Source organism: Antechinus flavipes, chromosome 3, assembly GCF_016432865.1.
Source record: "Antechinus flavipes isolate AdamAnt ecotype Samford, QLD, Australia chromosome 3, AdamAnt_v2, whole genome shotgun sequence".
NCBI classification, from domain to species: domain Eukaryota; kingdom Metazoa; phylum Chordata; class Mammalia; order Dasyuromorphia; family Dasyuridae; genus Antechinus; species Antechinus flavipes.
This window is the reverse complement of record NC_067400.1, coordinates 399,800,931-399,820,166: the sequence shown is the minus strand read 5'-3', so window position 1 is coordinate 399,820,166 and position 19,236 is coordinate 399,800,931. Positions and strand designations below refer to the sequence as shown.

At 30.3% G+C, this 19,236-nt stretch overlaps 1 protein-coding gene across 1 annotated transcript in view; it reads right to left on the bottom strand.

Annotated features, from left to right (window-relative positions):
• Positions 1-228: 228 nt before the first annotated feature.
• Positions 229-19,236, bottom strand: part of CALCRL (calcitonin receptor like receptor) — a 120,767-nt gene continuing 101,759 nt past the window's right edge. The window contains exons 11-15 of the mRNA XM_051986058.1: positions 17,601-17,661; positions 17,455-17,521; positions 12,753-12,971; positions 11,292-11,333; positions 229-3,334 (exon numbers count right to left, since the gene is read on the bottom strand). Coding sequence (XP_051842018.1) covers positions 3,119-3,334; positions 11,292-11,333; positions 12,753-12,971; positions 17,455-17,521; positions 17,601-17,661 — 605 coding nt within the window. The 3' untranslated portion in view covers positions 229-3,118. The remainder of the gene's footprint in view (positions 3,335-11,291; positions 11,334-12,752; positions 12,972-17,454; positions 17,522-17,600; positions 17,662-19,236) is intronic.

Here is a 19,236-nt window from a genome sequence, read left to right as displayed (position 1 = left end):
TTATTTAGCATTGAAGTTAATTGTTCTTTAAATGTTTGGTAGAGAGATTCTATAAAAATAAAGACAAAAGTTTGGCTTTGACTCATTATGGGAATTTTCACAAGAACAAAAAGGAAATAAGTAAATCATAAAGAATAAATGTATGTATCACTATCTGAATATCTACTCAAAGTATAAACTCTGACTTCAAAATGTGTTTTAAGTACCCAATAAAGCCTTAAATAAACACAATTTTAAAAAACTTTTATTGTTCAGAATACCTCAACTCTTTCTTACTGGTTGAAAGACATAATCGTTCTTAAAAGGATGATGAAAATAGAAAAAACAAAGGTTCACATTTTCATTATTTTAAGCAATAAATACAATGCTATAACTACTATTAATTCTATGTACATAGTTTATATTTGAATGAATGCCCAATACAAATATTTCATGAAATAAATCACTGGTAAACTAATTCTTTAAAAATAAAAACCAAGTCATGACTTTTTGGGGAAGGAATTATCTTTTGCAATATTTTACTATAGTTGTGTTAAAAAAAAAGCAGTTACTTATCTAGATCATATATATATATATATATATATATATATATAATGATTGAGATAAATACTGTATAGACACAAAACTTTTTTTCTTTGAGTTTTTTTTTTTTTGGGGGGGGTTACAGGGATAAATAAAAAAATAAAAAAGCTTTGTTTTTACCATTCATCATACAATTCTAATTGAATAAGATATAAATTTTTTATTTGCCAGAACAGAAGTCTAACATTTAGAAGCATAACATCTTAGAAGGTAAGTGCACAAAAATATAACTAACTTTATTGACTTGATTACACATGAAACTGATGCAAAAACATTTATGAAAAAAAACCTGGCCATATAACAAATCAGCATGAGGTTCTGATCTAAGCATACTGATAAAAGATCAATAATTAATAGGTCCTCTCATAATGCTGTATTTAGAATAAAATACTCTTTGAAAATAGAACATTTTCTGTAGTCATTTTAAGTTCTGTTATGGCAGTATAGCTAAGTACTACACATAAATAGATCTGACATTAAAATATATACAATATATATGTATGCATGTAAAACTGAACATGGCAGTTCCAGCATTTGAATCTTTCGCAGAAAAGGCTTTGCAAATAAATGAGTTAAACAAAAATAGAAGATTATTTTAATGAACTTTAACCAGTTCGGAGGTCAGAATACCTTGTCTTCATAAATCTGATACCTACTGTCAATTCCACATACTTGGTATTAGCATCGTCAAAACATCTGGATAATTTATAATTTATATATTTGCTGACCATTAGCTTTAGCTAATTGATTTCATTCTAACAAGAAAATTTTCCTAGAGCATTTAAAAACAACAAAAATAATAATTATAACAAAAACACTTTTAAATTTAGAAATTACAGAAGACTAAGAAATTATGAATGTTGGTAAGCACCATAATAGTCAAATAATTAATCATATGCTATTATATTTTAAAAGCATGCCTTTCAATGACACAATATGATTCTTGTTAAAATATATGTTTAGCAGTTGTGAGGAAGAGATATTATAGCTCCTCCGAAGTTGACAAGGAAGTTTGTTTTTATTGAAACCAATGTTCTATTACTTAGGAGGTGTATTAATTTTGGGGTAAGTCACATTTCGTTATTAATCTAATAGGTTTTCTGTGAAATCTAATTCTCTAGTAATATACACAATTGGTTTTATTTGTTGCATGCTTATACAAATTATATTTTATTCAAAATATTCTACTTGCTCAGAAACAAAGCATTTTAAGAGTCATGATTTGTATCACTCATATCTTTAGGTGGAATGCTTTTTAAAATGTTGTATTTTTTTCATATAATCAACTTCACTAAAATGATATAGTTGCTGGATGTGAAATTAATAAATGTATAAAATATCTTAGCAAGACAGCTCTTAACAAATCTAAAATTATTTATTTCACCCTCATTTTTTAGGGTTAGGATATAAATTTATATTTAAAATGCATTAAACATATTTAGAACACTCATTCCTTAGGCATAACTTCTGAAAGAAAATGTCAGTATTTCTTCCAATATGCCAACTGCCTTCTAAAGTTTTCTACTTGATTGGCGTTTTGATCTGTAGCAAATATTTTATCTTTCATTATGATTTTTTTTCTTCCCCTTATTATAAAATTTCTGATGCTACCATCCATTTGTGTTCCTAAAATATTTGAATTGGCTTAGTATAATTATTCTAGACTCTTATTTTAGCATAATCAGCCATGACACTTCTTTTATTAAAAATTAATCTGCATATACTGTAATACTAATGTATCTACTTCAAGCCTTCTAAGTTTATGGACAAAAAATGCATTAAATTTATTTACAAGCTAGGTTATTGAAAATGGTATATAATTTTCACAACAAGAGCTTTATACAGGCTCCATAGAAATTAAGAAATCCTTCATCAAATTTCATCATACAGAATGCACTGATGATTGTCTACACAGTAGAAACTCAAAAGGAAAAGTTTCTATTTACATATACTCCTTATTGACCTGACTCCCTCCACCTAGGTTGTGAGGGAGGGAAAATGGTCTACAATCAAGTCACATATTCTGCTTGCTGCAGTAAATGCTCTGCAGCCCTGTCCTATGCACACTGCCAGTCCTGTGCATAGCATGCTGTCTCAAAGGAACATGATCCAGAGTGGTACTAGGGTGAATCAACAAGTGAGCACAGCAGTTTTTGCTCTGTTGATTTTTCTAGGGATGAGAGTCATGGGCAGCATAAGTAGCTAGCTCTTCTTCTGACCACTGTACAGTTGTCGGGAGGGATCACACTATTCACTGATACATCGAACTAATGCATCAAAAAGGCTCTTCTCCCCTCCATGAAAAGGGGAAAATATACATGGTGAACAGTTGCCCAGACCTGAAGAGAAGAATCAAGCTTAATGTGCATGTATGTATTCTTACCAACATATGTTAATGTACTTTTGGGCTATTTTTGTGGCACTCAAGAGAAACAAGTCCATGTTAGCTAAAAATCTTCTGGCCATAGAGTCATGAATACAATCCTTCAGCAATAAGCATTCAAAGGTGATAATAAAGTTTGTAACTCTTCTGTAATCAAGCATAAAAATTTTCTGTTTTCAGAACCACATTTTCCATGTCATGGAAGCTTTTTCCATTCAATTGTTCACTACCAAGGTCATTGGTGTAGCCATGAACATCACTGATGGAAGACACAGTATAAGAAGCTGTCCGAAGGGCATCTGAATTGGAAAAACTGCTCCCAAATTGTATTCTATATTGATTCCAATGCCTTCTCAAAACAGCTTGAACCTAAACATTCAGACAAAGGAAGAAGAAAGAAAAATAAACAAAAGAAAATTATTTTATTGTTGATTCATATTCATTTTTTTAAAAAGGCAACACATTTTAATGCATCCAGAATATGATCTAGTTTTTTTTGGAAAATTAGTACAAAAACATTTACTAAATGCTTTTGATATGTTAGACACTGGGGATACAAAGTAAAAACAAAAGAGTTTGTGCCCTAAAGAAGCTTACCTCTAATTAGGGGAAGAATGATATATATGCTTGTAAAAGAGCTTAGTAGAATACCTGGTGTAGTCTCTATACGTAATAAATTTCTGTTCCCTTTGGGCAATACACATTGTAATTTTTTTTTTAGTTTTTTAAAAACTATAATTATCATTAAAAGTAATAAGATTAACTAGTTTTGGTGGCACACTTACACTTAGGAAGTTAAGAAAAAGTCCATGTAGTAACCAGAAATAGACCTAAGGATTTTTTTTTAAAGAACCTAGGTGTATCCTAAAAGATAGAAGGGATGTATTCCAAGTACGGGAAGACATCTGAGGGCTAGGTTAGGGACTGTATATAAGAAAGTAATGGGTAAAAACTTTGGAAAGGAGAAAAGTTGGTGGTGCCAGATTACAAGGGACATTAAGTTCCAAAAAGAGGATCTTATATTATATATAGTTTAAGAACAATATGTATTTATTCATTTTTTTTGTTTGTTTTTAAGCTGGGGCATGTCAGGAAAATCTTTGTGCTAAAAAAAAAAAAAATGTCTTTGGCATCTGGGCGGAAAAAGGTTCTAAGATGGGAGAGATGTGAGGAAGGAAGATCATTTGGATGGCTTCTGTAATTATCCAGAAGATGAGGTCAGAGAGAGAACTTATTATAGAAGAGTAGAGAGAATGGAAGGATGATAAGGAGGTACAACTGGAAAGACATGGCACCTGAATAGAAATGAGGGGAGGGATATTGAGGGAAAATGAAAATTAGGGCATGAATCTGAAATTGTGAACATGAGTGACTGGGAAAATGTAGTTACCTTCAACAGTAATAAAGAAGTTCAGAAGAGGGATAGTTTTGGATAAAAGATAATATCTCTTTTGGACACATCAAAATTGAAATACTTATGGAAACTTTTGTTTGGAAATTTTCAAAATGGTGGACCACAAAGTGATATCAAACTTGAAATCAGGTGAGACATGAGGTTGTATATGTAGATCTGAGAGTCTTCTAAAAAAGATGATAATTAGAACTATAGAAGTTGATGAAATCATCATAAGGGTATTCAAAGGAAGATTTTTTTTTTGTTGTTTATTACAGATGTTGTAACTAGTATACTTGAACTGAAAAGATATATAATCGTTATTTAGACATTCCTTTTAACTTTCATTTTTCAACATGTAAACAAGTTTATGTTGGCATCTAATGTAGACAGCATTATGGGCTGTCAAGTACTTACATAAAAATTAATCAATTACATAGATGATTTTAAATATTCAAATGTTTGGTGCCTTATTTTTTTTCTAAAGCCTAAGTGGCTGAATAGTATGATTGTCATTATTCTGAAAGTTCTATTCAAAATTTGATAATTTCATACTTTTATCCTAATTTCTGTGGAGTCAAATAATAGAAATAAATCCTGGGAAACTATTGTGACTACAGAATAAAATAATTTATTTCCATTCAAAATTTCTGTGACAGGCATGAATTTTGAAGAACAATGCACATATTGATTCTTTTTTTTGTAATATTCACTATAATTTCATGGGATCCAGAACTCTGATTTCATAGGTGTAGGAAATTCCAAATGAATAAATATTTTCAAATGAAGATCAGAAACTGGTCTATAGCATCTAGTATGAGAATTTCCTGTCCTGAGAATGACTTGCTTAAAATTATACAACTACTGTGTGGCAGGGGTAGGACTTGAACACATAACTTTTTGACTCAGAGATAAATTCTCTGAGAACCACTGTGTCATACTGTTTTTAACAATGAGGTTGTTATTCTTTGTTTGGAAATGTATTCTCAAGCATTTTGCCAGAAAATCTGTTCCAAATTAAAAATTTAAATTAAACATAATTAAAAAATTAAAGTGGAAATTAAACAGGCAAAAAACAAATAGTATCTCAGTGCTTCAGGCTAAACATTTAAGGCATTTATTCATTAATTTAAAATGTTCCAGAATTAAGTCCAACATACATTGGAAAACTTATTTGGATACTTCAACAATTTAATTATTTTTCATCATTGAATATTTGGACTAAATAAAAATTACTTTATTGGACTTTTTAAAAAAACTTTTCTTCATTTTTTTGTATTGGTTTTTCTTTTGTGTGTGACAGCTAGAAACAACTTTTTAGAACTCTTATTAGTTCAAAGTAAATAGAATTATATATTATATTTATATTATAAATTACCTTTTATATTTTTATATATGTTCATATGTTTGCCTTCTGGAATTTTTTCCTGATAGAATATAAATTCTTGAAGGTTAGGGCTATTTCATTTTTGTCATTGAATTCCTACTACCTAAGATTGCATGACATATAACACATGCTTAATCATTTTTCAAATTTTGAATTTTCAAAAATATACCAGACAGATAATTGTCCTTGAAAAGAAAAATCAGTCTAAATGGAAAATATTTAGAACAGAGATGTTTACATATATGGGTGAAGTCCGCACCAGATTAAGATGGTAGTTCCTATCTGATTTTATAATTTAGTTTCTATTTGATTTTAGTGTGTTAATATATTAATAAAAAAGCAAAATATATATAAAAGTGTATTTTTCTAAGTCAACATGCAGCCTGAAGGAATTCTTATTTATTGTTTAATGTCCCATTTCTATATAAGTTTGTCATGACTCACTGAGAGTAATCAAAGCTTAAAGTATTAAAGCCAAAGTGGCATTTAAAACATTTGATTGTTTATTCTTAGACTATTTTCTTTTTTTAAGTTCACCATCCTATCTTATACTTTCATCTAAGCTATTAGAAAAATAAGGGAAAACCAATTTCCTGAACTGTCTTCGGGGGTTTTATTTACTCATATTTGTAATAAAAGAACTAAAATATTTTTGGTTTTGTTTGTTTAGATTATTCATTCTAAGGATGTTATGTTTTAAATTTATTTCCTTTAAGATATTGTCCCACCTGTTCCACAGAAGATTATGTTTATATGATGTTTATAGGGTAATGCTTCCTTTATTTATTTTCTAAGCAGGGTAGTTTAAAGTAAAAAATTGCCATTAAATTGAAGCCACTCTGTTATCATTCACAAGAAATATTTTTAGTTTTATATAGATATGCCTCTCACAGAGTGTGTACCAAATCTTTAGGAAAAGCTTATTAGCTATGTGCATTCTGAATGTGAGATAAAATCTAGAATTTCTTGGGCTTTCCATTTTCTTGTTCAATATACAATAAAAATAGATACATAATGCAAAAATTTGTCATTTAAATGTGCAGTTATTCAAAATACTTACAAATTCTGAGCTAGCATTATATAATGTACTTAATAAAAGAAAGCACACAGGGAGTGTAAGGTTAAATAACCTTATAACATGTAGAAAAATGTTAAATATGACTATTTAACATTTTTCTACATGTTACAAGGTTAAATCATTTTAATGTATTGCCTGGAACATAATAGGAATATTTATTTTTTTAATATTTAAATATATTTATTTATATTTATGTAAATATTTAAATATAAAATAAAATAAAAAATATATATTTTTTCCTTCCCCTTCCTATATAAAAGATGAAGCAACTCAGAATAGTGAAGTGATTAAAGTAAAGAGATGGGAGGATGTAGTTAATCAGATGGAAGGAGGATGATAGAGGTGATAGTACAAATTTTATTTGGATATACAAAAGTGTGAATATATGAATTATTGAGGTATAAATGGAAAATCTAGTAGATAGATTAATCTTAATATTATGTTATTGTTTATTTATGCCTATTGATCATCTTCATAGAATGCAAGTGTCCTAAGGACAAGGGACAATTTTTTTCAGGTCCTTAGTGTCTAATACAGTCTAATACAGATTCTATTCCCAGTCTAATACAGTGCTTGACATATATAATGAGCACATAATAAATTTTAATTAATTGATTTTATAACTCTTAGTACCTAGTATAATAACTTTTAAATAGTAGTCAATAGAGAAGTATTTGTTGAATTCATCAATGAGCTTAAAAAGGAAGGTTTGTAGGTCATAAATGATGATAAAGAAGTCAAAGATAATGAACATGTATATCAGGTATAGGGATAGAGCAGGAAAATAAGTGAAATGGTCATATCTTTGAGCCTTTTCACTTGATCAGATGGTAGCTGACAAGGAGCAATTATGCTAATTACACTAATTTCTACATGAAGAAAATTTTGGGAACAGACTTATATATTCCTTGTTAAAGGGCAAGCATGTCTTAGATTGAGAGCTGATTTTATAATCAAAGGATCTAGGTTCAATTCCCTGGTATATGCTGGTTCCATGACTTCTTGCAAGTAATTTAACATTTCAATGCCCTTGATTATTCTATATTACTCTAACCTGCTGACTTACTTTGGTACTGGGAATTCACCAGAATAAAATCACTTATTTTGGGGGTAGGGGGAAGGGGGAAGAAGAAAGGGAGAGGAAGAATAAAAGAGAAATGAAAAAGGACTTACTTATTAGATAAGTATTTAGGTGGATAGATGGATAGATGGGCTAGATAAATAGGGAAAGGAAACCTTAAAAAGGTAAAGAACTATTGAACTAAAGGCTAGATAGAAGATTATAAGATAGAAAGTAAAAGGTTATGAGCAGGTTTTTCATGCAGAGGAATTACATGATCACAGTAGCATCAAATGAATCTGGCAGTTATGCCTTCATGTTACAGGAAAAAGATAAGTAATAAGGTCATCAAAATTAAGAATGGCTCATGCACAAATGTGGATTTTTATCTATAGGGATTAAGAGAACAGACTTTGTGAGATGTAAAGAATTGAAGACTATTCCAGCAGCTTCACTCAAAAATTTATATAGTAATTTCCAAACTCCAGATTTATTTAGGGTATGCTAAAAATCAGTATTTTTGTCTTCTTTTTTTCTTGCATATAAGAAAAAAATCTTAGAGGATTTTGTGGAGGTTATATTAATATATTAACTTCAGTATATCTCTTGATTCTAGACTTTCTAGATTCTAGATTCTAGAATCAAGAGATATCTAGACTTTTAAAATGAAGCAATTTGGGATTTGAGTCACTAATATTTTAAAAATATATTCTAATATGCAGTTAGACATAATGATCAGTGGTGGCATATATATATATATATATATATATATATCCTATTAACACTTTATTTTAACAACAAATGTGTTTATTAAATTTTGAATAAAATGAAAAGTCCCCCTGGATTAAAAAAGGTGATGTTCACATAATTATATCTCTAATGTTTCATTGTATAAAAATATAAGACATAAATATTTGCATCCTGGCAGAATTATCTATTTGTATTTCATAGTTGTGTACAATTTCCATGTTTACACATTTGCCTTCTAATTTGTTTGATTACTTTCAGTTTTCATTTCTGATAAGCCAGTGCCCATATTATCCTTACTTTCAATAACTTTATGAATGTTTACTAAATATAATTTGAACTTTGTAAATTAGGAAAAAACACATAAACAAGTCCTGTTCTTCCCAATCATATTCTATATCTATATTTTTCAGTTACTACATATAGACTGATGGGTTTTGACTACTTTGCTGACTCTGCATATAAGAAACAGCATAGAGCCAAGTGATCTGATGCGATGTATCAGAAAGTATTAAGTTTGACAGCTTGTATGTCCCCTGTGCTTTCTTTTAGCATCTAAAATAGAATACATGCATAATACATACATGCACACACAGATGCATAGAAATCATAATCCTGATACACAAGTATATAATAGCCTTTATACATATATACATATATAACATAGCATTACTCTCATATGGATACAAATATAACATATAGTCCTCATATGTTTAAACACATATAGCAGTATTTGCCCCCATATTTATAAATATAGGTTATGTTATAGGCGTATATTTAAGATTTATATATGTGTGTATGAGGGTTATCTGAGTATAGACATATATATATATATATATATATATATATATATATATATATATATATGTATGTATGTATAGTGCATGTCTCTATACTGTTCATTAAATTCCAATGGCTACTTGTTAAGTCTAAGATCAATATAGAATTATTTGTTTGGCATAGATAACCTTTCACAATCTAACACAATTTATCATTCACAGTTTATTTTATATGATTTCCCTCTATACAATCTGCAATTCATCCAAAATGATCATCTTGATGTTCCTCACAATATTCTATATCCTAATTCTGTCCCTTTGTACAAGTTGTGTCCTATGTCTGAAATTTTCTCTTTCCTCACCTCGGCCTCTTGTCTTCCCAATCTCGATTGGGACAATTTTTATGTGCGATCTTTTCTTATTCCATCAGCTAGTATCATCTTTTTACATAGTTGTTTATTATATATTTTACAATTGGTTGGTTGTTCTTCATTCTTGAAGAGGATCAAAATGACATCACTATATATTAGAGTCCAGTTTTGGTGTGTCCAATTAAGATTGGTTAGACCAATACCAGTTTAGAATACACAGTTCAGATTCATATAGTCCCTTTGAACATTTGAGGTGGATTATCTAACTTTGTATATCTCATGTTTCCTCTGAGCTAATTCAATTTTGCTTTGCTCATAAGTGCATAGCACTACACCTCCTTTTTATTTTATTATAATTTCATTCCCTCCTTTTATGTCTTTGTTTCTCTAGCACCCAGAACTGTACTAAGCACATAATAATCGCTTAATTAATATGCTGATTTTTTTTCTTTTTCTTTATAGGGGTCTGAAAAGTTGGAAGCTGACTATGGCTTTCTTGACCATCGAAATTTATGGTGCTAGAAATGCCACTCTTACTATAAATAAAGAAGTTTTAAGAAAGCTACAACTACCCAAAAACATATATAAATTTCTGTGTGTCTTTCTTTTAGCTTAGAATGGGAAAACACACATCTTGCTCTTTATTCCTTATTTCCAGGAGAAGATAATCTGTCCTCAAGTGATTTGTTTTCATCAAAAAGCAAGCAAAAAAAATTCTATCCCTTTATGTGCATCTGGACCTCTTGGCTACCCCAGTGTAAATCCTTCACTTCGATCTTTTTTGTAAGTATACTTTTATTTTTTCATTTATTTAAAATAACATGATGCTTCCTTTAGAATTATTGATTGACAACCAAGTTGTTCACAGTAAAAGGCAATGATTTCCTATTTAATTGAAACATTTTCTGTTTCAGAATATATGTGCATGCTGTCCAATTAATTTTTTAAAGCATACATTTTTTATCTTTTCTTTGGATCATAGACTCAAAGATATAAAGGGCTGAAACTCTTTAGTTGATGCCCTGGAATCAGACAATCGAGCACTTAAGGCTAATTACCAATTGGACAATACTCTATTAGCATATGCTTGGAAAATGGCCCTTCCCACTATTCTATGCTGGCTCCATCTTTTGGTGCCAGATAATTGTAGGAGGGATTAGGGGGTGGAATACGACAAGCCCCAGTCACTTTTGGTGGTAGATGAAGAGAAGGAAGGATGTAGAGATCCTGCATCCATCCCCTTCACTTCTACCTTTAAAGACCAAGCATAAAGACCAAGGACTTTTGCTTATCCTGACTTTGGCTGATTTTAAGGCACCCAGGGTGCTAACTCGGTCTTCACACAAAGACTAGTGAAAATTAGAGTTTTTCCTTCCAAGATCTTAAGAATTGATTTCTAGGAATGATATTTGGGAGATTGTGGCCCTCAAGTTTTTAAGAGAACAGTTTTAAAAAATTATTTTGTATTCCTTTACATAAAAAGTGATTATTGGAAATTGTTTATACTTTACCTCTCCATTAAAGAAGCAGAAAATTGTGGAGACCAAAAGACCCTGTAAAATTAAAAAAAAAAGTTTATTTTAAATTTTATTAATGATAAAACAGAGAAATGTGGAAAATATATATAATATATGTATGTGATACATTAAAATGGGAAGTTTCTTAATGTAACAAGTATATGAAGTCATAATCTAATTGAATTAGAAATATAATCAGTTGTACAAAAATATTTAGGGTAGATCTTTTTGTGGTAGTTAAGAACTGGAAATTGAAGGGATATTCATCACGCTGAATGGTTAAATATGCTGTAGTATATGATTGTAATGGAATATTATTGTGACAAGCAAGAGGATTTCAGAAAAAAAAAACCTACATGAACTGATGCAAAGTGAAATGAACAGAATCAGGAAAATATAATAAACAATAATGATGAAGAACTCTGAATGATTTTGCTATTCTTGGCAAATACAATGATCCAAGACAATCCCAAAGGACCAATGATTAAGCATATTAAATGTCTCCTGTTAAGGACCACGCCTAAGTGTGAAGGGGCAGGTTGATTCAAGCCCTCCAGCTGTGAATCATAACACACTTGAAGAAATTGCAAATCAGCCTTTACTGATTCAAATGTTGCTTGTGAATTGGGAATAAAATAAATGGGAGGTGAGAGAGAAGAGGAGAGAGGTCAGAGAACACAACTGTCCCTCAGTCTCCTTGTATTATTATCATACTCTCACATGAAGAGATCTATTCTACTGGTCAGAATTAGATTCCCAGCAGCCACTAGCAAGTGGTTTCTGTAACACCCAGTTTATATACAAACACATACACACATATACATATACATCTATCTATCTATCTATCTATCTATCAATAAGTCTATTCTTAAACTTAGATAGTAAGAATATGAACATGTCATAGAAGAGAAAAAACTACCTTTGATTGTTTTATTCTTCTTTAATGTCACTAAATTAGGGAAATCAGATAAATATGCAAGTCTCAGTTGAAAGTTCTGAAATATAGATCTATGTGGGGATTTGAGCTGAGGTTGTCTAGAGAGCTCATAGACTCGGGTATTCCCTTGAAAATGACGTGGTATCCTCCCACTTGTTTCATTCCCAAAACAATTCTATTCTATATGATTTCTAAGTGGCAATGAATTTTACTGAGTTTTCTAGTAAATACTGATTCTTTTAATTGACCTTCTAAACCAAGGATACCACGTGGGAAGGAGAAGAGTGAGTTTGACCTTTTTTCTATTTTAGAGAAAATCTATTCTATAAAACAAAGGGAAAAATCCATAACAACAATACTGCTGAGCAAAATAAAATGACTGGAAAAAAGCAAATAGGCTCAAGTATACATTTTCACAGAAGGCAAAATACTACAAATGATATATATGCTATCAATGAGTAATTATACTAAACTCTTCTGTAAAAGAGATGCTAATAAATCTCCCAATTGCCTTGTACCTGGTAATGCATGAGGATGTGCATAACATAGTCATATATTTCTTCAGCAATGAGTCCTCCTGGCCTCCAAGGAATTAGCACAAATTCAATCCCAAGCAAGGGTACAAGAATGAGAGTTGCTCTTACTGCTTTCATGTACAGATTTGACTCTGCTTGGTGAGTGACTTTTAACTTGGTAATAAGGACACGTACAATATTCAACAGGAAGAAGAGATTTACCTAGAAGAAAAATGAAATTTTAATATTACTTAGAACATCATAGGCATGTTATTTCTTAACACACATTAAACTGATTTTACATATGGAAGACCATGGTTCTACCAGAAATTCTGGCTCTCTCTTCCTGTCTCCAATAAGTTTTTCTATTCTCAATTTTAACCTAACCCCCATTTTATTATTTCCAATGCCTTCTATGTATCACTGAGATGCCCAAAATCAATACTAAAGGCCTAATCAATTGTTTGCGTCAAAAAGTATAATATATAAAGACATTGGCATATTACATCCATAAAGTAATTTGGAAAACTACCATGGTAATATTTTATGTAATATGGGGAATAGCTATATGAAATGTAGCATGATAGTGCAGAGAATATTCTTGACATCACATAGTCTGGGTTTAAATTCTGCCTCATAATTTGTCTATATGATTGTTGGCTGATCAACATCTTGATTAATTGTCTTATTTGTAAAACAGATTAAAAATATTTGTGCTAATGGTATCAATGGGTTGCTGTGAAGAAAACCACTTCAGAAACTTAAAAAAAATCTATATAAGTGTGAGTTCATATAATCATTGAGTCCAAGTGCCTAAATTTACAAAAGATGAAACTAAGAGGTTTGAGACTTCTTATTGCTGAAATTTTCTAGTTTAAAAAAGACTGTGAAATTAAAAAATAGCTTATCCTCAGTAAACCTAAGATAGCTTACATAAGTAATAGGTCTCAGTGTGATTGTCATCATGAAAAGTCGAAGGCTTATAAATACAGACATATTACTTCTAAACACAAAAGTAGAAATAGTCCTTTAAGAAAACTGCAAGAATTAAATATATTCTCATATCAGCTGCTCTCTCATCACTTTCAATTAATTACCTTTTCTAAGCATCAACAAGTTGATGGTTTTTTAACTCAATGGAAAATACCATCCATCCAATAAAGGATAGAAGACATAGTGATATCAAATATGAACTTATAAATAAACAAAAGCAGAAAAATAAACTTGGAACATTTAATGTAAGTGCCTTAGTTAATGTCCTTTCTTAAGACAATGTAAGAAAGACAAAAATTGAATTGAGTTGCAGATCCATATTCTCAGTTAAGAATTATTTTTAAGGAATATGGGATTATGGATAGAGATAACAGACAAGTTTATTATAGAATCAATATTTTCTTTATAGTTATAAATCAATGTACTGTATTTAGACTGAAAATAGTTCCTTCTGACAATCTCTATGAAATGTCATTTTTAATATGTCAATTAAATTCACTCTATGCTTTGTAAAAAGCACTTCTACTTAAAAAAAAAAGAAACAGAAGCAGAAATGCAATTTTCAAAAGAAATGCATTCAAATAAAGATATATTAGAGTATAAAAATCAGTGAAAAATGAAAGTTAACAGAACAGCTGGAACAGAGAAAATAAATAACCTTTATGGTGATATTTGATATATTATATTTTTCTTGCAAAAAATAGAAAGCAACTTAAGATTTGAAACTTGAATTATTCATATTACATCTCTAAACTTTTCAATATTTTTAATAGAAAAAAGAAGCCCCCACATAATTTTCTGCCATAGTGACAATCAGTTCCACCTAACCAAACTTTCCAGTTTTTTTGGATCTCTCCAATCAGTAGATTAAAACAAAGGTGTAAGATGGAACATTTTTTTTTTTTCATATAAAGGAACATTTCCTGCCCTACCCAGACTCCCATAGACAACTGCACTTGAAGGAAACTATGACTTTACTGGTCTTAGAAGTTATCCTATGAACTTCCTTCTTCTGTTACAGATTTGCAACCATTCTGAAATATATAGTCTTATTCCAGTTGCCAGGAATACTGAAAGACTGAGTGATTTACTTGGCATCACATAATATGTGTTACAGAAAGTTCTGCTCTTTATCCACATTACCATGCTGTCATATTTCTCCTTTATATGCCTAAATTATTTCCTCTCTTGAAAAAAAAGACTCAGAAAACTCATATATAATTACATTACTTTGTCATATTATTCATTATTAAAATTTATAGCTCCTCTTCTTTATGGACATTGGAGCTTAGAACTCATCATAATTAATGGATAGCATTTTTCTCTCACAAAACAAAGAATTCCTTAGAATTACTCAAGCCTTCAAAAAGTTTGCAGTTCCATTTTTTTGCCTTTCAGTATAATATTGTATTCTTTTGTATGAAAAACCAGGCCATGTTTAATGGGGTGTGAAAAATCTGAATTGGCAAGCTAACTGCCTGAACAGACAATTACAAAAAAAAAAAAAAAAGTCATCTTTCATTTTCATTGTATATGTGCCTTTTTCGGTAAACAAAGAAAAGCACCCTTTTTTTTTTTTGGTTTCAGTTCTCAGAAAATCTCCCCAATTTAATGTCAGAGTCATCATGCATAAATATTTGCAAATAAATTTCTACTAGATAGAGCAATATATTATCCTAGGGAAATGGTCAAGAAGCTAAGCCTAGCAAAGTTGTATGCAAAGGAAAAGTAGATTTATAAGCTGAGAAAGTGATGATCTTATAGGCACGTTGATATACATATATATATTTCCTTCAGTGTGTGGGAGATTGTTTTCTTTATCTCGATAAATATTAATAGACTATTCTTTTGCTGTAAACATTATCATCATAAATGTTTGTATTGTGCTTAATGGTTTGCAAAGCATTTTATACACACACATACAATACACACACATCTCATTTGATCCTCACAAAAACCCTGTAAAGTTGGTGCTTTATTATTTACTTTTTGTTTTACTATTATTATTTACTTTTTATAGATGAAGAATGGAAGAGTTAAGTAAAATGTCCAAGTCCTCACAGCTGATAGAGCTGTTCTGTGTTCATTATTCAAGCTGCACAAATCCTGGAGGGAGGCTGATTGGGTATATTTGGGACTGAGAAAGGAAGTTGTCTATGAAGCTCAAATAAAGCTAATGGCATTATAAATTATATTCTTTATCGTAACTATCCACGTCAGTCTTTAATCACATACTTCACTTTGCATTGTTACTGATTTCATGTCTGTGTGTCTTAACTCTCCAATTGTTTTGCAAGTTCTTGAAGACGGAGGACTATGCCTCATATTTCTTCTCCATTTAGCTCAGTGTATACCTTATACATAATAGTACTTCATAGGTATGAATTGAGTGAGTTAAAATTTTACCTCTCTGGTCCTAAGTTTATCAGTAAAATTGTCAGGGCTTCTTTAACTTTTTCCACTCACAGCCCTCTTTTGCCCAAAATGTTTTTACACGACCACAGGTATAAAAAATAGGCATATAAATCAAACATTTACTGATAATAAATCACAATTTTGGGATTCTCCCATTGAGGTATAAGACCCTATACAGGATTGTGAATTATAGTTTAAAAAGCTGGGTATTAGATGATCTTTGAGATCCCTTCTCAATTTAGATCTATGGTATTATGAATTCAGTTACATTTCATTAGGGGCTATACTAGTGAGCTGTATTAGAATATTTCCTTTGCAAGTAGGCAGGTGAGTAGTAGACATCTGGGCACTAATCACCCTTTCTACACTTTCAGCCTTGAAGAATAGTACTCTATCCATGATTGCCTACCCATGTGATACATATATGTCTATATGTATGCACAAATACATGTGTGTGACATATATGTGTATATCTATATATCTTACATGGTTATTACTGTATCATGGTGTAATAGAAAGAGAGAGTGATTTAGAGTCAGTGGCTTGCATATAGATTCTAACATTGACACTAGCTTACTTACCTATGTGTCACTTCTTTGTGATTCAATTTTCTTATTTGTAAACTAGGGATATTAATTCTTATACTTCTGAATTTGTAGAGTTCTTAGTAGAAAAAAGGATTTATAAACATTAAAAAGTATGTGAAATGTGAAATAGTAGTCTTTATTCATAAAGGCTATCAGGCTACATTTTTATGGATCCATGATGTTATTCTCTTAATTTTTAAAGAGTGTGATTGATTTAAAAGTATGCCCTCTTGTTAAATGTTAAATATCCATAGAAGAAATCTTTATTGGATTTTTCAAATTTTGTTATCTAAATACCTCATTTTTTTTGGTTATTTGAAACTCCATATCTCTTTCAATACAATTAATGTTTTGTAACTCATACTTATAGTTCTTTCTGTGATATCCATGCATGCATGAAATACTAATTCCACCTGAATTGTAGATGCTTTATAAAGTGAAAAAAGATTATAAAATATAACCAAAATTTCTTCCCACATATAAGTGTACAATTAGGAGAGTGATTTTTATTTAACTATTGAATACCATAATGCTAAATTGAGGAATAATTTTGTTGATTTTAAACATAATTTTCAAAATTTCAAAATTCAAAATGAACTTTCTTTAGTATATTGCTCTAAGTATCTAGAAATATAGTAGAATGGCTAGAAAAATTGAGTCAAATAAATTGAAAATTCAATTAAGACACATTTTTGTCAAATAAGACATACCAATAAAGCTGCACAAATTGGACCATGGATGATGTACAGGAGATGAGTATCAGAACTGATCCAGCAGCTAAGGAGAAAAAGAGAAATGATTGCTAAAGATTCATTTTTGTAGATTCACAATAAAAATCTGAAAGAAACTGCCTTACTTGTCATTGTAATATAAACTTCTTGCGATAGCATGTAAACAAGCAGGTATCAAGGGAAATCCTGTCAAGATAAAAGAAAGAAAAAATTTAAAGAGATGACTTTTTACCTGAATTTACCTTCTAAAATGCATATTTCTATAAATTAATGCTAATTTATAGAAAATACTAATGGAATATAAAACATTTGTTGAATGTCTAATATCCATACCAGTCAGTAATCTGATAACTACTACTGTACTGTTTTATGGAAGTGGTTTTATTTTTTACATATTTATGCCTTAGCCCAGTGCAGATATCTCTTCATCTATCATCGGGCTACATTACTTTGGGGGTTCTGTAATTTTTTTTCCTATTTTATTTTGTTATTTTCTTTTTTTATTGGCAATATGTGTACATTAATTTTAAAATACACATTTCTTTATGAATCATGTTGGGAGAGAAAAATCAGAACAAAAGGGAAAAACCCATGAAAGAAGAAAAAAAAAAACAGAAGAAAAAGAAAAAAGTGAACATATAATGTGTTAATTTAATTCATTTTCTATACTCCTCTCTTTGAATGCAGACAATATTTTCTATCCAAAATTTATTGGAATTTCCTTGGATCACTGAACTGCTGAGAAAAACCAAGTCTTTCATAAATGATCATTGCACAATCATGCTGTTACTGTGTACAATGTATTGCTAGTTCTGCTTGTTTCTCTCAGCATCAGTTCATGTAAATTTTTCCAGGCTTTTCTAAAATCAGCTTATCATTTTATTAAATAATAATATTCCATTACTTTCATTTACCATAACTAATTCAGCCATGTCCCAATTGATGGATATCTACTTATTTTCCAATTCTTTGCCACCAAAAAAAAAAAGAACTGCTATAAACATTTTTGCACATATGGTCCTTTTCCCTCCTTTATGATTTCCTTGGGATACAGACCCAGTAATGGCACTGCTGGATCAAAGGATATGCACAGTTTTAAAGCTCCTTTGGCATATTTCCAAATTGCTCTCCAGAATGGTTGGATCATTTCACAATTCCAAAAACAATACATTAGTATACCAGTTTTCCCACATTCCCTCCAATATATTTATCATTATCTTTTCCTGTCATCCTAGCCAATTTGAGAGATGTGAAGTGGTACCTTAGAGTTGTATTAATTTGCATTTCTCTAATCAATAGTGATTTAGAGTATTTTTTCATATGACCATAGATAGCTTTAATTTCATCATCTGAAAATTGTTTTTGTATCCTATGACCATTTATCAATTGGGGAATGACTTTTATTCTTATAATATGACACAGTTCTTTATATATTTTAGAAATGAGGCCTTGATCAGAAATACTAGCTATGAAAATTTTTTTCCAGCTCTGTATTTCCCTTTTAATCTTGTTTGTGCAAACCCTTTTTAATTTAATGTAATCAAAGTTGAATATTTTGCATTTCGTAAAGTATCCTTATTTCTTCCTTGTGCTTAAATTCCTCCATTCTCCTTTGCACTCAAATCATGCACCTATTTCAACCTTATTTTGGTATGAAGTGTGAGATGTAAGTCTGTATTGAGTTTTTGATATATTGTTTTTCAGTTTCCCCAGCAATTTTTGTGAAATAATAAGTTCTTATCCCAGAAGCTGATATTTTGG